General features: G+C 39.5%; 1 protein-coding gene across 6 annotated transcripts in view; it reads right to left on the reverse strand.

Moving 5' to 3' along the window:
- The window catches only part of LOC110532386 (NAD kinase), a 39,444-nt gene that overhangs the window by 11,861 nt on the left and 4,980 nt on the right, over positions 1 to 22,603 (reverse strand). For 5 of the 6 annotated variants that reach the window (XR_005053292.1, XR_005053293.1, XM_021616252.2 and 2 more), the window contains exon 3: positions 19,866 to 19,949. Coding sequence is in view for 4 of the 6 variants with exons in the window: in XM_021616252.2 (XP_021471927.2) it covers positions 19,866 to 19,949 (84 nt within the window). In the remaining 2 variants the exon portion in view is untranslated. Of the gene's footprint in view, positions 1 to 2,064; positions 2,987 to 19,865; positions 19,950 to 22,603 lie in introns of those variants that run through there. The other variant, XM_021616256.2, reaches the window with a different exon arrangement.

Here is a 22,603-nt window from a genome sequence, read left to right on the forward strand (position 1 = left end):
ACTGTTGTAACAAAATACTCCACCATGCAAATAACCATTTCAATAGAATGTTAATGATGTCACTGCGACAACAGTTGATAGACATAGCTGGTAAATTCACTCTCGCTATCTACTCGGATTTCAGAGCACTTTCGTCCGAGTATGCCAGTGCGCAGAATAACTGACAAATTTACGAACACTCAACACCCGTTGAATATGGCCGGTGTCAGTAAACGTTGGCAAAAAAGCGTAAATTGTTGCCAGCAGCACAGTTGCAGTCATCAACGCTCTGGATAACATAAAAACAGCCTAACCAGCTCTGCTAGGGCGAGTAAAATGGTCAGAGTGAGCTGTTCTCTCATTTGTGTCTGGAAGTAGCTAGCAAGCTAGCAAACATTAGCCAGTTAGCTTGACTGCTGCTGTTAGGACAGAACGCTCGGATCAACCCTTAAAGAGATGGGTGGGGCTAAAGCTTAAGAGGGTGTGAATGATGCTGAATGGGTATAGACAAAGAAGAGGTCTGCAGTAGGTGTACCAAAACATACAAAGGCCATTTTCTCAAAAGTGAGGTTACAAGTTTATCAACTTTCAAAACATTATTACTTTCCCATTGTTCCTCAACTTTAGTTTATGATATCGGAGAGAAACAACGTTTTCATATTCCCCATCATCTCCTTTGGGGTATGGTAGCACGAAAATGTACCATCTGGCAATATTTTGAGGGTGTTGGGGCGGCAGTTAGACTAGTGGTTAGAGCATTGGACTAGTAACCCGAAAGGTTGCAAGATCGAATCCCAGAGCTGACAAGGTAAAAATCTGTGGTTCTGCCCCTGAACAAGGCAGTTAACCCACTGTTCCTAGGATGTCATTAAAAATAAGAATTTGGGCCTCCCGGGTTAAGGGCGCTGTACTGCAGCACCAGCTGTGCCATCAGAGTCCCTGGGTTCGCGCCAAGGCTCTGTCGTAACCGACCGGGAGGTCCGTGGGGCGACGTACAATTGGCCTAGCGTTGTCCGGGTTAGGGAGGGCTTGGTCGGTAGGGGTGTCCTTGTCTCATCATTCTCATTTTGTCTGTCATAGTTGAAGTGTACCTATGATGAAAATTACAGGCCTCTCTCATCTTTTTAAGTGGGAGAACTTGCACAATTGGTGGCTGACTAAATACTTTTTTGCCCCACTGTATCTGTTTATTGTCAACAACTGAGTCAGTTAGCCAGAGAGGGTGTGTTAGCCAGAGAGGGTGTGTGCAGTGCACCACAGTCATTAGTGCTAGTGGGGTGAGGTGGGGGCTTGTGTCAAACCATTACAGACCAAAGACACAACCCAACTCATGACTTTCTCTGAATGTACCTCTATTCATGAAAGCCAACAAATTACAATTACACACAGGAATAGGCTACAAAAAAAATATAAAAAGATGCTAAAGTTTTGATACATGAGAAAACATCTTTACAAAACGTAACATTGGGCTTTACGAAAGGTACTTTGTAAAAACATGTAATTTGTTTGTGTGACATATGTGAGCAGTGAGCACACAATTAGCCTATGTTATAAGCCAATATCAGAACAGGCAAACCCTCACCCACACCCCTGCCCCCATTGGAGAAAGTCTGGCTAAACAGGTCGGCAAAACCCTCGTCCCTGTTTCATTACAAAGACCAAATATGGACTATATTACAATGTGCCTGTGTTTTTGTCAGTGGTATGGCTCATTTAGTTACAAATAACAGTCACTCATAATAACCTCAACCTACAGCCAGCCATCTAGGAATAGTACTTGTCATTTTAAATTCCACTGTTTACAAATGAGAGTAAAATCATGCCCATATGACCATAGATACTCTACAGATGGATACTATCTGTACATACCATAGATACTAGTACACAGGTATAAGTCTTTCAGGTCCTAATGTCACCTAATGACAAACCAAAAGCAAAAGGAAAAAAACACATTTACTATGCTGACACTACAGGACAATGCAGGTTAGTACTTCACTCATCAAACATTACTGGTAAAGCCATGTTCCTACTGAGAAAGCCTGTCAGCCGAATAGAAAGAAAGACGGAGAGAGAGAATATTCTCACCATTTCCACACTTTGTTGTCGCTGTTCTCCGGAGCTTGCGGTTGCACACACTGGTTGAATTTCATGGCTGTCTGCATGTGATGCTTCTTCAAGCAGAGATGGGTGGAGAAAGCACTGGCAGACTGTGCTTGGTTATTGGTTATTCTTTAAACAATCCAGTAGTTAATTCAAGTTGTATTTAAGCACCTAATGCAGATCTCACCACTGAAGTTGAATTCTGTTGATAGTCTTCCCATAAGCTGCCTTCAATATCTATCCTTCATCAAACCACCAGAAAAGCCACAGTTGTCACTACTTCTTCCTGGATTGCCTTGTGTAAATATTAACTCTAAATCTCTACTCTGCATTCTGACGGTGACCCAAACCTCTCACTCATCTTAAAACAGACCTGATAGAATGACATCATCATCAGCCCCGCCTACAACAATTACAGACCCTCCCCTTTAAGAGAAGACAACTCTCTCATTGGCTGGCTGTGTTAAGATGTTATAGAACAATGCTCAAGTGGACTTTCCCGGGTTAGTCCTTCCTAAAAGTAGTTCATCTGAGAACATTACATACATAGGACCACTACAGATGGATTACACGTCCTTGATATGAGGAATAAGTACTATGAATTGTTGTTTGTTTTATATTATTCAATGAGTATTATGTTTTTCCTTGGGCATATTCAGTAAAAAAAATTGTAACTACCCCATAATGCTCTGTCGAATAAAAAAACTTCCATGAATGTATTAAAAGACACATTTGAGAAGAGTTTAACAATTAAACAAATGGTAAACAAATATTTTGCTACATAACAGAAAAGGGCCATCCTACAATGAGTGCCTGTCAAAGACTGCTCTTCATTATAATGACAAACACACTACACTTAGTGTCCAAAACATTAAGGACACCTGCTCTTTCCATGACATAGACTGACCAGGTGAATCCAGGTGAAAGCTATGATCCCTCATTGATGTCACTTGTTAAATCCACTTCAAATCAGTGTAGATGAAGGGAAGGAGACAGGTTAAAGGATTGTTAAAACGAGACAAATGAGACATGGATTATATATGTATATGATTCCGAGGGTGAATGGGAAAGACAAAAGACTTAAGTATCTTTGAAAAGGTTATGGTAGTAGGTGCCAGATGCACTGGTTTTTGTCAAGAACTGCAACAAGAACAGCCAACTTGACATAACTGTGGGAAGCATTGGAGTCAACATGGGACACCATGCCCAACAAATTGAGGGGGGGGGGGGGGGGGGGGACTTCTTCACCAATGACTGGAGATGAGTTGGACAGAAGATGGAATTGTTATTTTTAGAGGTGAATCACACAACACAACACAAGTGTGTGTATGTGTGTAAGAAAGGGGGAGGGGTTGCCTGTGTGTGTGATTGTCAGTGCGGACGTTGGTCACACTTTCAAGGCTAAAACATGTCACTGCCTGCAGATCAAGCAACTTTCTCGGCATTCTCTTGCCCACATCAGTCAAATCAGCACAGCAGACATCTCCACATTATATAACGGGAAACAAATATCCACTAATGCAGGGTTCCTTCTGCATAGGAAATGCTTGGGCTGGCCGAAAATGTATATGGGATGGGAAAACATATTCAGATATAAAATGAAGCAGAATATATAATGGACCTATATTTTTATAATATAATATCTGACTATTTTTGTCATGGCATGGGGCTCCCATTGAATTTATTATATTTGAGTCATTCAGATAGTTTAAAGAACACAGCATAAGCTATTGCAAAATGTGGCGAATTGCAGGAAATTTGCTTGAAAACAGCAACATCTTCTCTCAGCCCCATGGCAAATTGTGTACCTAAGCCCGTTTTTTGATCTAGAACAAACCCTGCACTAGTGAAAGGAATATTTTCATACCAGGATAAAAAGTAAACATCTAAAACAAAAATGGCCCTTGTGAAATGCAAACTATTTTACACTGACAATAACAATTATGTTTTTTTTACAGTCTATAAATATGCAACTCCTGTCTCCTTATTTCGATACTAAACAAGAAACTTATTTTCCCATTGTGGTTAGGTTTTCCGATTGGATGCCGAAGACCTAACTGGAGACCAAAGCCTTATTACTGTGTCAGTGAATCCATTTAGTGACTGTTGTGTTGATTTTCACTCATTTAAAAAAATATACAGTATATATTTCACCCTTATTTAACAAGTTCTCATTTACAACTGCGACCTGGCCAAGATAAAGCAAAGCAGTGCTACAAAAACAACAACACAGAGGTACACATAAACAAACGTACAGTCAATAACACAATAGGAAAATTTACAATGTGTGCAAATGTATAAGAGTAGGAAGGTAAGGCAATAAATAGGCCATAGAGGCTAAATAATTACAATTGAGCAATTAACACTCGAGTGATAGATGTGCAGATGAGGATGTGCAAGTAGACATACTGGTGTGCAAAAGTGCAGAAAAAAAAGAAAAAAAAATATGGGGATGTCAAACGTTTTCTGTAAGTCTTCACAAGGTTTTCACACACTGTTGCTGGTATTTTGGCCCATTCCTCCATGCAGATCTCCTCTAGAGCAGAGATGTTTTGGGGCTGTTGCTGGGCAACACGGACTTTCAACTCCCTCCAAAAATTTTCTATGGGGTTGAGATCTGGAGACTGGCTAGGCCACTCCAGGACCTTGAAATGCTTCTTACGAAGCCACTCCGTCGTTGCCCGGGCAGTGTGTTTGGGATCATTGTTATGCTGAAAGACCCAGCCACGTTTCATCTTCATTGCCCTTGCTGATGGAAGGAGATTTTCACTCAAAATCTCACGATACATGGCCCCATTCATTCTTTCCTTTACATGGATCAGTCGTCCTGGTCCCTTTGCAGAAAAACAGACCCAAAGCATGATGTTTCAGCCCCCATGCTTCACAGTAGGTATGGTGTTCTTTAGATGCAACTCAGCATTCTTTGCCCTCCAAACACGACGAGTTGAGTTTTTACCAAAAAGTTATATTTTGGTTCCATTTGACCATATGACATTCTCCCAATCTTCTTCTGGATCATCCAAATGCTCTCTAGCAAACTTCAGACGGGCCTGGACATGTACTGGCTTAAGCAGGGTGACACGTCTGGCACTGCAGGATTTGAGTCCCTGGCGGCGTAGTGTGTTACTGATGGTAGGCTTTGTTACTTTGGTCCCTGCTCTCTACAGGTCATTCACTAGGTCCCCCCGTGTGATTCTGGGATTTTTGCTCACTGTTCTTGTGATCATTTTGACCCCATGGGGTGAGATTTTGCGTGGAGCCCCAGATCGAGGGAGATTATCAGTGGTCTTGTATGTCTTCAATTTCCTAATAATTGCTCCCACAGTTGATTTCTTCAAACCAAGCTGCTTACCTATTGCAGATTCAGTCTTCCCAGCCTGGTGCAGGTCTACATTTTTGTTTCTGGTGTCCTTTGACAGTTCTTGGTCTTGGCCATAGTGGAGTTTGGAGTGTGACTGTTTGAGATTGTGGACAGGTGTCTTTTATACTGATAAAAGACACCTGTCCACAAATCTTTGGAGGGAGTTGAAAGTCTGTGTTGCCCAGCAACAGCCCCAAAACATCACTACTCTAGAGGAGATCTGCATGGAGGAATGGACCAAAATACCAGCAACAGTGTGTGAAAACCTTGTGAAGACTTACAGAAAACGTTTGACCTCTGTCATTGCCAACAAAGGGTATATAACGAAGTATTGAGATAAACTTTTGTTATTGACCAAATACTTATTTTCCACCATAATTTGCAAATAAATTCATTAAAAATCCTACAATGTGATTTTCTGGATTTTTCCCCCTCATTTTGTCTGTCATAGTTCAAGTGTACCTATAATGAAAATTACAGACCTCTCTCATCTTTTTAAGTGGGAGAACTTGCACAATTGGTGGCTGACTAAATACTTTTTTGCCCCACTGTAAGTGTTCACACCCGAGGTAATAGATGTTAGAATCACCTTGGCAGCGATTACAGTCTTTCTAGGCAAATCTCTAAGAGCTGTGCACTCCAGGATTGTACAATATATATAGTTTTAAATTCTTCAACCTCTGTCAAGTTGGTTGTTGATCGTTGCTAGAGAGCCATTTTCAAGTCTTGCCACAGTTTCAAGCCAACTTAAGTCAAAACTGCAACTAGGCCACTAAAGAACACTCAATGTTCTCTATTTTTATTTTTATTTTTTGGGGGGGGTGGATCAGCTTTAATATTGCAGATAGATTGTTGCTTCAATCAATGTAATTGTCTGCATCATTTCCAATCCCCCAAATATTTTTTTTTTTTTTGGGGGGGGGGTAAATATATATATATATATATATATATATATATATATATATATATATATATATACACATATACACACACACACACACACACACACACACACACACACACACTTCTGTTCAAAAGTTTGGGGTCACTTATAAATGTCCTTGTTTTTGAAAGAAAAGCACATTTTTTGTCCATTAAAATAAATTCAAATTGATCAGAAATACAGCGTAGACATTGTTAATGTTGTAAATGACTATTGTAGCTGGAAATTACAGATGTTTTTATGGAATATCTACTTAGGCGTAGAGGCCCATTATCGGGAACCATTCATTTGTGTTCCAATGGCATGTTGTGTTAGCTAATTCAAGTTTATAATTTTAGAAGGCTAATTGATCATTAGAAAACCCTTTTGCAATTATGTTCTGGATTTCTATTTGCCATATATTTTTCAACTGTGCTATGATGCTTCACAAAAATACTGAACATTTCTATTCTCATAGTTTCTACAGATTGTAATTAAAGATAAACATTTTTGCTAAAATAATTACCATGTTATTGATCGATTGACTATGACTTTTCAAATCACCCAGTATTGCTATCTGCAGCGTTAGCTCTAGGTAAATGTTGCAATTCTTCAGCCATTCCTGGACCAGTGACCAAAAACGAGCTACATATGGACAGTACCAAAATAAATCTATCTAGTGACACTGCCTCCTTGAAGCAAAATCTGCAGAGCTGGGAAGATTGTATCCCCCATATATATAACATTATATTGCTTGCAAGAATTTTGTATAATAATTGAAATTGAAAAAAGTATTGAATCTGGTGTCGTTTTGGTAAGCAACTCCAGTGTATATTTTGTCTTTTGTTTTAGGTTACTGTCCTGCTGAAAGGTGAATTTGTCTCCCAGTGTCTGTTGGAAAGCAGACTGAACCAGGTTTTCATCTATGCTTTTGCCTGTGCTTAGCTCTATTCCATGTCTTTTTATCTTAAAAAACTCCCTAGTCTTTGCCGATGACAAGAATACACATAACATGATGCAGCCACAACCATGCTTGAAAATATGAAGAGTGGTACTCAGTGATGTGTTGTGTTGGATTTGCCCCAACATAACGCTTTGTATTCAAATATAAAGATTATTTCTTTGTTACATTTTTTCCAGTTTTACTTTAGTGATTATTGCAGTACTTATTGCAAACAGGATGCATGTTTTGGAATATTTTTATTCTGTACAGGCTTCCTTCATTTAATTCTGTCAATTAGGTTAGTATTGTGGAGTAACTAGAATGTTGTTGATCCATCCTCAGTTTTCTATCACAGCCATTAAACTCTGTTTAAACTCTGTTTTAACCTTTCTAGGGCAGGGGTTCCGCACAACATTCTGCTGAAAAGGCAGCGTGAGAAATTCAAAAAAATTTTTTTTTTTAAATATGGAACTATCAGACATTAACAAGTCCAATACAGCAAGTGAAAGATAAACATCTTGTTAATCTACCCAATGTGTCCAATTTCAAAAATGCTTTACAGCGAAAGCACAACATATGATAATCTACCCAATGTGTCCAATTTCAAAAATGCTTTACAGCGAAAGCACAACATATGATTATGTTAGGTCATAGCAAAGTAAAAAAAAAAAAAAGAAGAAGCAATTTTTCCAGACAAAGATAGGCGTCACAAAAAGCAGAAATATAGATCAAATGAATCACTAACCTTTGATGATCTTCATCAGATGACACTCATGGGACATCATGTTACATAAAACATGTATGTTTTGTTCGATAATGTACATATTTATATCCAAAAATCTCAGTTTACATTGGCGCGTTATGTGCAGTAATGTTTTGATTCCAAAATATCCGGTGATTTTGCAGAAATACTCACAATAAACATTGATAAAAGATTCAACTGTTATTCACAGAATTAAAGATAGACTTCTCCTTAATGCAATCGCTGTGTCAGATTTCAAAAAAACTTTACAGAAAAAGCATAATCTGAGAACGGCGCTCAGAACCCAAAACAGCCAGAGGAATATCCGCCATTTTGGAGTCAACAAAGATAGAAATAACACCATAAATATTCACTTACCTTTGATGATCTTCATCAGAAGGCACTCCCAGGAATCCCAGTTCGACAATAAATGACTGATTTGTTCTATAAATTCCATCATTTATGTCCAAATAGCCACTTGTTGTTAGCGTGTTCAGCCCAGTAATCCATCTTCATGAGGCGCAGGCACTTCGTCCAGACAAAAACTCGAAAAGTTCCGTTACAGTCCTTCACTCAAAGGGATATTCAATGTCTGCTCTTTTTTTTATCCATCTACCAATAGGTGCCGTTCTTTGCAAGGCATTAGAAAACCTTCCTGGTCTTTGTGGTTGAATCTGTGCTTGAAAGTCACTGCTCAACTGAGGGACCTTACAGATAATTGTATGTGTGGGGTACAGAGATGAGGTAGTCATTCAAAAATCATGTTAAACACAATTATTGCACACAGAGTGAGTCCATGCAACTTATTGTGTGACTTGTTAGGTAAATTTTTACTCCTGAACTTATTTAGGCTTGCCATAACAAAAGGGTTGAATACTTATTGACTCACAACAAAAAAACTTTGGTGAACTAACACTCGCACTTGACCCCCCCTTTACTAGCCCTGACTTTACTGATAGCTACTTTATTTAGGAATAATTAACTTACTATGACTGTGATATATAGTTGTCCCCACTTTGATATCTTAAAATTAGTGCACTAACTGTAAGTCACTCCGGTTAAGAGCGTCTGCTAAATGACAAAAAAAAAAATATGTTTTTAAATATGCCCAATGCAGTTGTTTTTATATAATTTTTAAATCATTTATTGGTAATAATTAAGTACTTTAATGCAACAGATGTTCAAAACAAATGCGCAAAAATGGCTTAACACTTTTAACACTATCATTCCACTTAGCACCAGGTATACTAAGGAAATTTTTTTAAATGGCAATGCAGAAATTCAGAAAAATATTGTGTAGCACCTTTAACTTCTTATGGCTGGGAGGTGCTGTTTCCACATTCGGATGAAAAGCATGCCCAGAGTAAACTGCCTGCTACTGAGGCCCAGAAGCTAAGATATGCATATTATTAGTAGATTTGGATAGAATACACTCTGAAGTTTCCAAAACTGTTTGAATGATGTCTGTGAGTATAACAGAACTCATATGGTAGCCGAAAACCTGAGAAAAATCCAACCAGGAAGTGGGAAATCTGAGGTTTGTAGTTAATCAAGTGATTGCCTATCCAATATACAGTGTACATTTGGTCCGATTGCACTTCCTAAGGCTTCCACTAGATGTCAACAGTCTTTAGAATGTTGTTTCAAGCTTCTACTGTGAAGGGGGAGCGAATAAGAACTATTTGAACCAGTGGTCTGGTCGAAAGCCTTTAGTTTAGTCACGCACAAGCTCTGTTCCTTTACATTTCTAAAGACAAAGGAATTGTCCTGTTGAAACATTATTGAAGAGTTATGATAAAAACATCCTAAAGATTGATTCTATACATCGTTTGACAAGTTTCTACGAACTGTAATATAACTTTTTTGACTTTTCGTCTGGACTTCGTGCTCGCGCGTTGTGCATTTGGATTACTGGACTAAACGAGCGAACAAAAAAGGAGGTAATTGGACATAAATTATGGACTTTATCGAACAAAACAAACATTTATTGTGGAACTGGGATTCCTGGGAGTGCATTCCGATGAAGATCATCAAAGGTAAGTGACTATTTATAAAATGCTATTTCTGACTTCTGTTGACTCCAACATGGCGGATATCTGTTTTGCTTTATTTGTTGTCTGAGCTCTGTACTCAGATTATTGCATGGTTTGCTTTTTCCGTAAATTATTTTTAAAATTTAACAGGTTTCATTAAGGAGAGGTATATATTTATTTCTGTGAATAACAGTTGTATCTTTTATCAATGAGTATTTCTGTAAATTGATTTTGATCTCTGCAAAATCACCATATGTTTTGGAAGCAAAACATTGCTGACCGTAACGCGCCAATGTAAACTGAGATTTTTGGAAATAAATATGCACTTTATCGAACAGAACATACATCTATTGTGTAACATGATGTCCTATGAGTGTCATCTGATGAAGATCATCAAAAGGTTAGTGATTAATTTTATCTATATTTCTGCTTTTTGTGACTCCTCTCTTTGACTGGAAAAATGGCTGTGTGTGTTTTTGTGACTTGGCTCTGACCTAACATAATCATATGTTGTGCTTTCGCTGTAAAGCCTTTTTGAAATCGGACACGAGGGGTAGATTAACAAGAGGTTTCTTTCATTTGGTGTATTCATTTGGTGTATTCATTTGGTGTAATATATGAAAGTTACATATTTCAAAAAAATATGTTTGAATTTCGCTCGCTGCCTTTTCAGCGGAATGTTGTCGAAGGGTTGCCGCTAGAGGAACCCCTTGCCATAAGAAGTTAAGTGAACTTTCTTTCTTCTTAAAGGGGCAATCTGCAGTTGCTACATCCATTTTTATAAACAAATGATATGTACCCACTGATTCTTGAACAATATAACTTAGAAATGCCTCATGAACTTAGTTAAAAATGTTGTACTCCATCAGAACCCAAAATATAAACATTACAAGTCTTTTCCGAGATGTGAGATAATTAACTTGCCATCTGTAGTATTGTATAGCTTAGGATTTGTGACATTACGTACTTTAGAGGATAATAGGCACGTTTCTCGACATATACACTGACTTTGAGAAGGGATTGCGTGACGATTAGTTTAGCATGACAACATGAATGGACTGGTCGACAGTCTGCTGGGTGGGGTGTTATACATTCCTTCCTTCATTGGATTCCTATCTCCTTTCTATAATATTCTTGCAACGGGACCATGCAATGCACCCTGGACTAAAGACGCAGACAAATAGGAAAAATATGCTATTACACATTTCGAGGTAGGAATATCGCAAAAATGATTAATAGCTCATTCGAGAGAAGACATCCTTTAAGTTATGACATCGGCAAGTATTGAAATAGTGATCTAAAAGTCGTATTCCTATTACTTTATCACGGTGCTACGTCAATAGAACGCCAATAACTCAGATACACATGAAAACATGAAATGACCCAGGGAATCAATGGAACATCACTCAGAGATGCACAAAAACAATATAACATTCAAAATGGGTGAACCTTTCCTTTAAGAGTTACCAGCAGGTGTCTTAGAAAAGGGCAGTAAGTCAGCAGTTCCCACGCCATAGACAGTTCCTGCACCAATTTCGAGGGGTTGAAATAATGTTTTGATATTTCTGTATGATCCATCCATAAATAATATAAGCTTACATGCAACATTATCGGGGTCATTCTGCGAAATGAGTCCCTTTTCAGCCCCTTTGATATTTTAAATTGAAATTGTGCACCAATGTTGAATAAAAAAATCTGTTATATTAAATGAAGTGCCCTTTAATATAGACCACATGGAAAATTCATTACATTTTTTGTATGAATAAAGATTTTGACATGTCCCCCTGTCAGAGGTGGCACCACAGGTCCCAGAGTGGTGCAGCAATTATTTTTCTCCTGATGGTAACCAGGTAAAACTCCGGAACCTAGTTGTAGCAGGGACCTTAAGGGTTGCCCTAATGCCTGGGGCAAGTGAACTGAGCAGTCGGGCAAGTTGAGCCTGCTCTAAAGTTGGCCCAGGTGATTTTTCTTCTTATTCTGAAAACAACAAAACAGTAAGGAATTCCAGTAGGTGTAGCCTAAAACTGCTCTTCCTGGTTCATCCCCATTGTTAAAGTGAAAGGCAGACCATTTATGGCATTTATGGCAGCTGGGAAAGTTGAGTCTGCTCTGTGGTTGTCCCATTAGGCAGGGTTTTTTTTTAAAACTGAATAGAACCAAACTGCAAAGATTTCCAGTATGGGCGTCACAAAATATATATTTTTACCTGCAACAGTGGATAGTTAACATTGGTCAGGGCGAGCCACTTATTCCTATTGCTCAGACCGAGATAAACTATAAAGAGGTAACTCACCTTGCCACACTCGCTTCGCCCTCATGTGGATGCTAACAAGCATGCTAGGTGGTCAGTGTTGCCAACTAATTTTCAGGGTAAGTTGCTAGAGGCAATTTGATTTGTTGCTAAAAGTTGCTAAATGACGTTGTGATGTCATTGCATGATAACGTAAAACTGCATCATTATGTAGAATACACAATAACGTGACTCAAATTCACTGGCCAACTCGGCGAAAAATATGATTTGACATTTGTTCAGGTACAGACTCCCACTCTTTTCTGTACTTCTGGCTGTACAATTTTGATTATGACATGTTGATTGATGTTGTAAGTTCTGTTCAAGATCAAACATTCGTGACCAACTATATTCATTGGGTTTGGCTCGACGAACCCGTACTACTGCTGCTGCAGTCAGCCAACAATGATTTGCAATGTACTGAAATTTCTGCTGGCCTTCTGCTGATGTCACTCACAATGCATTTTTGCAGCCAGGCACGTGTGTTGTGACTGAGTGTGTGACAGAGAAAATCGTTTTTGTGTTATTTAGAGGGAAAATACATGCATTTTAGCATTTGATTCACTATTCATAAGTTGCTAAAAGTTCAAAATAAATGTTTAAAAGTATCTAAATTTGTTGCTAGGTGCTGTTTGGAAAAAAAGTTGACAGGGTAGTCTGAAAAGTTGCTAAATCTAGCAACAAAATTGATAAATTTGCATCACTGTAGGCAGTGCTACGTATCAACAGCCATTGCCAGTCAATCCAGTAGGGGTTAGAAGCAATGGTGAGCTACGATTGATTACTCGCGCTGCAATATCGCCCAGGATTTGCATAAAGTTAAGCTTTGACAACTTTAGTCCTGACCTGTTCATGCTCGCATCGCTTCCATTAAAAATTAATGGGATGCCATTGTTTCACCTTGTGTATAAGCTCCGTCAGGTGTGAGCTGCATGTTGAAATCTTGAGAATAGAGCCTCTCGTGGAGCTGGCGCGCTCACGCCCAGGTTTCGTTGAAATTAATAGGCGAGTCTTACGCTGAGAAAGTTACGCATCCGATGTAACAGGCCAGTAAAACATGTTTCTGCTTCCTTCCTGTTGTTCAATTAAGATACCGACAAGTTATGCCATTTCTGCATGTAATCAGCTACATTCCCATTTTCGGGAAAGTGACCACAATATTCGTGCAACCCAAAAAAATACTGCTGACTTGGCCGATGAAAAAGTACCTTCCAGACCTTAAAGTCAATCTCTGTGTAGGGAATGACATAGTGATTAATCAGTTGCAAAATGGTTTTATATGGGCTATGATGAGAACAGAGTTGTTCTAATCTAGTAACAGTTTTAAATTCTATATACATCTGTAATTAAAAAGTTACAGGTGCATTAACCCTTTAACAGTTTTTTTCAACCGGCTGGTAAAGCATGTTTTGACAGTAGATTTAGAAATGGATATGAAAAATTTGGTCAACTGCCCCAGCCCTCCTTCATCACTTCACATAATTTGTATGCTTTTGGGTTGCTGCAGTTCGGTGTTGTGGCACTACCTTTGCCCACTCACAGGCCTGTACGAAAACTCAAAATCAGTCATGGGATAAAAGATAGGAATTCAGTTGTTGATGGATAAATATTGCATCATTCCTGTTAGTAGAGATGTGTAAATAATGGTTGACAAGTCAATATAAATTATTATAAAGTATGAACAAATTGTAATAAAATATTTTTTATAATTTCTTATACTGGTGAAAAATATGATTGAATTGTTGACAACACACCTTATTATGCAACATAAATTGGTTAAACTGCATTTCATGCCTCGTGGGGTCAATTCATCCATATTCAGACAAAAGGTCACTTATAAAATAATGCCTATAATGTAAAACTGCACTTTGTCAAATAATATCTCAAAAGGTAGTCTGAACATGTGTGAAACATGATGGAAAAACCTGGATCATTTCACAAAATAATGTGAAAACACATTACTTTCAATGTAATTAAATAATTGTATTAGGACACAAAATTACCATTATTTGTTCAAATTTGACATCTGTCCTTATTTAACAATGCTTACCTTCCCATAAAAGCCAATGAAGCATATCTAAAGTAATGTATGTAGTATTGTTGAGATTAGTAAAAATGCTATACGAATTGCCGCATGATCCTCTTTTGACTGGTAGAGCTCTGTAATTTCCAAAATAAAGTTGAGTTATAAGCAGTAAGTGAAAAATTATTATCAACATGTTTTTCAAGAAGAGACAGTTAAAAGGTTAACAGTCTAGCATATGTCATCACTATTTGTTGATTTGAATAATACCAGTCAATAATTTTGGATTAAAACGATCTAGGTAGCCTGGCCAACCAAAATTTGAATATCATAAAAAAAGAAAAATCACATTCACATTTTCTCTTAACACAAAAAAATGGTCTTATGCTATACGTACTTTGGTGCGAAAAGTGCAAATCAATCCCAGAACAACAGCAAAGGACCTTGTGAAGATGCTGGAGGACACAGGTACAAAAATATCTATATCCACAGTAAAACGAGTCTTATACTGATATAACCTGAAAGGCCGCTCAGCAAGGAAGAAGCCACTGCTCCAAAACCGCCATAACAAAGCCAGACTATGGTGTGCAACTGCACATGGGAACAAAGATCGTACTTTTTTTGAGAAATGTCCTCTGGTCTGATGAAACAAAAATAGAACTGTTTGGCCATAATGACCATCAGTATCTTTGGAAGATAAAGGGGGAGGCTTGCAAGCCAAAGAATACCATCCCAACCGTGAAGGACGGGGGTGGCAGCATCATATTGTGGGGGTGCTTTTCTCCAGGAGGGACTGGTGCATTTCATAAAATAGATGGCATCATGAGGCAGGAAAATGATGTGGATATATTGAAGCAACATCTCAAGACATCAGTCAGGAAGTTAAAGATTGGTCGCAAAAGGGTCTTCCAAATGGACAATGACCCCAATCATACTTCCAAAGTTGTGACAAAATGGCTTAAGGACAACAAAGTCAAGGAGTGGCCATCACATAGCCCTGACCTCAATCCTATGGAAAATCTGTGGGCAGAACTGAAAAAGAGTGTGCAAGCAAGAAGGCCAACACACCTGACTCAGTTACACCAGCTCTGTCAGGACGAATCGGACAAAATTCACCCAACTTATTGTGGGAAGCTTGTGGAAGGCTACCCGAAACGTTTGACCCAAGTTAAACAATTTAAAGGCAATGCTACCAAATACTAATTGAGTGTATGTAAACTTCTGACCCACTAGGAATGTGATGAAAGAAATAAAAGCTGAAATAAATTATTCTCTCTACTATTATTCTGACATTTCACATTCTTAAAATAAAGTGGTGATCCTAACTGGCCAGAAAAACAGGGAATTTTTAATAAGATTAAATGTCAGGAATTGTGAAAAACTGAGTTTAAATGTGTTTGGCTAAGGTGTATACAAATTTCCGACTTCAACTGTACCTGAGGAAAGTGGAGAGTGCGCTCTGCTTTTAATCGATGTGTGCCATGCCCGACCCGCACGACCGGTGATTTCCGTGAATCTGATTGGTCAAGACTAGGGCTGTGCCGGCTATTGTCAAGCAAATAACTTCCTGTCTCACGTTAATTGACTGTTAATTAACAAACACATTTAGCATCTCCTGGCTTCCACGCATAGCCTACAAGCCACTGATGCAGACCTTTGGAACATCTACATTTAAAAAAGTCAAATAAATCCATGTAATATAGCCTACACCATTAAAATAAATCCATAATTTATTTTAGACAGGTCTAAAAAAACAAGATATGAAGAAAATGCAGTGTATTTTAGAAGAACAGAATTTCATACTCTGAGTTGTCCTTATGTTAGGCCCTGATCTGGTTATGACATATGTGGTTGTGGTCTACACTAGTTAATTTAGCAGACAAGATTTGCTTAGAATTCAGTGGCATTATTTTATAGTATGAAGAACACAATCGAACAGAGCTGAATAAAATAGAAAGGATATTTTCTCTAAACGATTTGAGGGAGTGCGCACATGCGGCTATTCTGTGTTGAGCGGTTAAAGAAACAATTCCTCCTATATGATGAATTTAGAGTTATTTATGCAACTTTAGTTGTGATACAAACGTTGGGCTATATGTTTGGATTTTTAATACATTCCAAGGCTTCATGAAGTGACTAATGATGATTTGAAAAAAGTAGCATAAAAGGCATGAGCTCTGCTTTGTTATTTGCGCAGGCTGCAAACACTTCATCAGTCTCTCATTCACAATTTGACAAACACTTGATAATGCCTTGAATTTCCCGGGGCATCCCCTTTGTGTGGCTGTAATACACACTAAAAAAACCCATGCCTTTTGCGACCAGTGGCTGTTGTGCCCTTGGCTGAATATAATAATTATAATTCCTTTCTCCCGGCTGGTTGCTCTGAAGTGCCTCTCACTCACACTGCTCTCTCAGATATCTCAATTCTTATTAGCCAATGCCAGTCATGTGATCTGCTCATTCTCACAGGCTACAAGTGAAGACAAACACATTGGGGACGCAACTGTCCGTGTCCTTAACCAGTTCTGAGGTGCATATTGAAGATATTGGATGAACTGTCCACATTTATGTTTCGGCAGTAGGCCAAACAAAGAGCAAAAGCACTAGCCTATCAAGTTTTGTACTATGGGGGATAGTAGACTGACATAGTACAATAGTAGATTGACATAGGCTGTCTATGGGGGATAGTTGATTGACATAGGCTGCCTATGCACACAGCAATGCACACACGGCAGTAGCCTATAAACAAGAATGTTCCAAAATGCAATCAATTAGCGGGAAAACACAATTGTCTAAAGTGAACGCAAATACAATTATGCATGTAATGCTTTTATTCTTTTTCTCCCCCAAACTTGAAACTCACGCATTGCGTATTGCATATGTATGCCAGTTAGGTTTTACACCCATTGTAAATCGGATTAATGTGCTTCATTTCAAGAAGTTATTTGGCCACTTTAGTTGTGATACAAACCTTATCAAACACATAGGCCTATGGGCTAGCCTACATGAGGTGTGTGACTATGATTTGAGAAAGTCGTAAAAAAGGCATGCATCGTTTCTTGCCTTACTGCTCACAAACTGGGCACCATTCACAAGTGATGATATATAATTCACAAGTGATATGCTAATATTGTCACTCATCAGACTGTTCTTGATGTAATCTTATCTTTACATATACTAAATAATATATGTGTGGAATTTATTTTGATTTAGAATGGAACATTATCATGCACCTGTCTCGAAACAGGGGCCGGGGGAAAAATACATGTCATCTGTAAACTTAAATAGCGAATGGAAGACGTTCTCCCTGTGATTTATTCTCATGCCAGGTAGGCTATACTCCTGTTGTAAAGAGAAGCAATGTGCTTAATATTAGGAAAGTTGAGGAATAAATATAGTAGCCCTAGCCTATAGAAAGCTGTTTTCATACGCAATTGCATAGCCTGTAGAAATGTTGCACAACATGAGTTCATGGGCTCTCATGAAGTGTTTGATTTTCAATTACATTTGCATTGATGTCAGAGTGATTAGAGGGACAATAGAGTGCCGAGTACCAGGCAGTTAGCAAGTTTGGTAGGCTACTAATGACCATCAGCAGCATCAGAGCTTGGAGAAGCCCAATTACCGTGACTAAACACGTGCCATGACTCGTGACCGCTGGTGTGGCGGTAATATGGTCACCTTAACAGCCCTAGTCAAGACACAAACACACACAACCTGCAGCACTCTGTGGAGGACATAGTGCGCAAGTTGACTAATTATGAGGCAAGGCAATTCAGTCAAAAAAAAAAAAACAGTAGGCCTACTTTGTCTATGTTTTCAATGCTTTTGCTTACATTTTTTAGTTAACCATATCAGAAGTGGTGGGGTGCTGCAGTTTAAATCATGTTCAGTTTTATCACACAACACAATGTCACAGGTGTTTAAAGTTGAGGGAGCATGCAATTGGCATGCTGACTGCAGGAATGTCCACCAGAGCTAATGCTAGAGAATTGAATGTTAATGTCTCTATCATATCAGATCATAAGCCGCAACTGTGTTTTAGAGAATTTGGCAGTATGTCCAACCAGCCTCACAACCGCAGACCACATGTAACCACACCAGCCCAGGACCTTCACATCCTGCTTCTTCACCTGCGAGATCGTCTGAGACCAGCCACCCGGACAGCTGATGAAACTGTTGGTTTGCACAACCGAATAATTTATGTCTCAGGGAAGCTCACCTGCGTGCTCGTCGTCCTCACCAATGTCTGAACCTGACTGCAGTTTGGCGTCGTGACCGACTTCAGGGGGCAAATGCCCACCTTCCATGTCCACTGACACGCTGGAGAAGTGTGCTCTTCACGGATGAATCCAGGTTTCAACTGTACCGGGCAGATTGCAGACAGTGTGTATGGCATCCTGTCAGCGAATGATTTGTTGATGTCAACATTGTGAACAGAGTGCCTCATGGAGGCGGTGGGGTTATAGTATGGGCAGGCATAAACTACGGACAACGAACACAATTATATTTTATTGATGGCAATTTGAATGCACAGAGATACCGTGACAAAATCCTGAGGCCCATTGTTGTGCCATTCATCCACCGCCATTACCTCATGTGTCAGTATGATAATGTACGGCCGGCCCCATGTCGCAAGGATCTATACACAATTCCTGGAAGCTGAAAATGTCCCAGTTCTTCCATGACCTGCATACTCACCAGACACGTCACCCATTGAGCATGTTTGGGATGCTCTGGATCAATGTGTACAACAGCGTGTTCCAGTTCTCAACAATATCCAGCAACTTCGCACAGCCATTTAAGAGGAGTGGGACCAAATTCCACAGGCCACAATCAACAGCCTGATTAACTATATGCAAAGGAGATATTTTGCTACATGAGGTCACACCAGATACTGACTGGTTTTCTGATCCATGCCCCTAACTGTTTTTTTTAAGGTATCTGTGACCAACAGATGCATATCTGTATTGCCAGTTGTGAAATCCATAGATAAGGGCCGAATACATTTATTTCAATTGACTGATTTCCTCAGTATAATCTTTGAAATTGTTACATGTTCATGTGTTTATATTTTTGTTCAGTGTAGTAGAATCAATACACACTACTGAGGAAGATAACAGTCTTTCCAGACCCACGTGTTTGCCAACAACCTGATAATCAGATAAGGTAAGCTGTACCAAAATTATACTGCCAATTAGAAAGAATTTTTTATTTTTTATTATCATATACACCGGCGCCCCTGGAGAAAATTAGATGACACATTCTCAGTATGGATGAGCCTAGTATGTTGACATTTGTTGGTAATGGAGCTTTATCTGTAGTGCAATTTGTACACAGTATGTCATTTTAGAAAGTACTGTAATAGGCAAGACAGATTTCGGGACACAGCCAGAGACTTTTCTCCACAGTTGGTAAGAATCACATCCACCAAGTGTCATTTAAAAACACCAGTTGATAGTAACTTACATGACTGCGTGTGGATTCTGCAGCATACATGCTTTGGGTCCAAAAGTGGTCACAGGACTTGTTCCATGTAGAGACTGATTTTTCCTGAAACATTTGAATGACAGAGAGAAAAAGCATGTTGTTTACAGGTTCAAAACACTCTCACAAAAGTCTGAAAATAATACTGGTAGATGTGTCGAGACACCTCAGGATATCCTTTCAAAATAATTTACTAAATCTCTTTAACCATGAGAAGAATGCATACTCAGCCTTCGGTCCTTTTTCAAAACAAGTTTGTTAAGCAACTGTAAAGCACCCATCCTACATGGGCTGGGCCTACATTTTCACCATCCTCTCACGGAAGTCATATAATGTGAAGTTGCAAAAAGAATTGCCACTAAGAATTATTTTTTAAGAATTCTAATGTCATTTTGTGTTGGTAGATGGGGACAATTTTCGGAAGATGTTAAAACTTTTAGCATGTTTCAGATACAGGTATGTTTCATATCTAGGGCTGGTAATACAAATTAGTTTGGAAGGAAATTAATCAAGTTAAATCTGATATTTATGAAAACACCAATCTATTAAATCTAAAATCTAAACCAATTGAGAAAAACTATACCGAACAAAAATATAAATGCAACAACTTCAACGATTTTACTGAGTTACAGTTCATATAAGGAAATCAGTCAATTGAAATAGATTAATTATGCCCTAATCTATGGATTTCATATGACCGGGCAGGGGGTGGGCAGCTATGGATGGACATAGGCCCACCCACCAGCAATCAGAAAGTGTTTTTCACCACAAAAGGGCTTTATTACAGACAGAAATACTCCTCAGTTTCATCAGCTGTCTGGGTGGCTGGTCTCAGACGATCCCGCAGGTGAAGAAGCCAGATGTAGAGGTCCTGGGCTGGTGTGGTTACATGCGGTCTGCGGTTGTGAGGCCGCTTGGACATACTGCCAAAATCTCTAAAACGACATTTGAGACAGCTTATGGTAAAGAAATTAATATTCAATTCTCTGGCAACAGCTCTGGTGGGCATGCTATAGACCACCCTCTGCCCCCAGCTGTGCTCTGGACACCATATGTGAACTGATTGCCCCCCATCTATCTTCAGAGCTCGTGCTGCTAGGCAACCTAAACTGGAACATGCTTAACACCCCAGCCATCCTACAATCTAAACTTGATGCCCTCAATCTCACACAAATTATCAATGAACCTACCAGGTACCTCCCCAAAGCCTTAAACACGGGCACCCTCATAGATATCATCCTAACCAACTTCCCCTCTAAATACACCTCTGCTGTCTTCAACCAAGATCTCAGCGATCACTGCCTCATTGCCTGCATCCGTAATGGGTCAGCGGTCAAACGACCTCCTCTCATCACTGTAAAACGCTCCCTGAAACACTTCAGCGAGCAGGCCTTTCTAATCGACCTGGCCGGGGTATCCTGGAAGGATATTGACCTCATCCCGTCAGTAGAGGATGCCTGGATATTTTTTAAAAATGCCTTCCTAACCATCTTAAATAAACATGCCCCATTCAAGAAATTTAGAACCAGGAACAGATATAGCCCTTGGTTCTCCCCAGACCTGACTGCCCTTAATCAACACAAAAACGTCCTATGGCGTTCTGCATTAGCATCGAACAGCCCCCGTGATATGCAGCTGTTCAGGGAAGCTAGAAACCATTATACACAGGCAGTTAGAAAAGCCAAGGCTAGCTTTTTCAAGCAGAAATTTGCTTCTTGCAACACAAACTCAAAAAAGTTCTGGGACACTGTAAAGTCCATGGAGAATAAGAACACCTCCTCCCAGCTGCCCACTGCACTGAAGATAGGAAACACTGTCACCACTGATAAATCCACCATAATTGAAAATTTCAATAAGCATTTTTCTACTGCTGGCCATGCTTTCCACCTGGCTACTCCTACCCCTGTCAACAGCACTGCACCCCCAACAGCAACTCGCCCAAGCCTTCCCCATTTCTCCTTCTCCCAAATCCATTCAGCTGATGTTCTGAAAGAGCTGCAAAATCTGGACCCCTACAAATCAGCCGGGCTAGACAATCTGGACCCTTTCTTTCTAAAATTATCTGCCGAAATTGTTGCCACCCCTATTACTAGCCTGTTCAACCTCTCTTTCGTGTCGTCTGAGATTCCCAAAGATTGGAAAGCAGCTGCGGTCATCCCCCTCTTCAAAGGGGGGGACACTCTTGACCCAAACTGCTACAGACCTATATCTATCCTACCATGCCTTTCTAAGGTCTTCGAAAGCCAAGTCAACAAACAGATTACCGACCATTTTGAATCTCACCATACCTTCTCTGCTATGCAATCTGGTTTCAGAGCTGGTCATGGGTGCACCTCAGCCACGCTCAAGGTCCTAAACGATATCTTAACCGCCATCGATAAGAAACATTACTGTGCAGCCGTATTCATTGATCTGGCCAAGGCTTTCGACTCTGTCAATCACCACATCCTCATCGGCAGACTCAACAGCCTTGGTTTCTCAAATGATTGCCTCGCCTGGTTCACCAACTACTTCTCTGATAGAGTTCAGTGTGTCAAATCTGAGGGTCTGTTGTCCGGACCTCTGGCAGTCTCTATGGGGGTGCCACAGGGTTCAATTCTTGGACCGACTCTCTTCTCTGTATACATCAATGAGGTCGCTCTTGCTGCTGGTGAGTCTCTGATCCACCTCTACGCAGACGACACCATTCTGTATACTTCCGGCCCTTCTTTGGACACTGT

The sequence above is a fragment of the Oncorhynchus mykiss genome, chromosome 9, assembly GCF_013265735.2.
Source record: "Oncorhynchus mykiss isolate Arlee chromosome 9, USDA_OmykA_1.1, whole genome shotgun sequence".
Classification (NCBI taxonomy): Eukaryota; Metazoa; Chordata; class Actinopteri; order Salmoniformes; family Salmonidae; genus Oncorhynchus; species Oncorhynchus mykiss.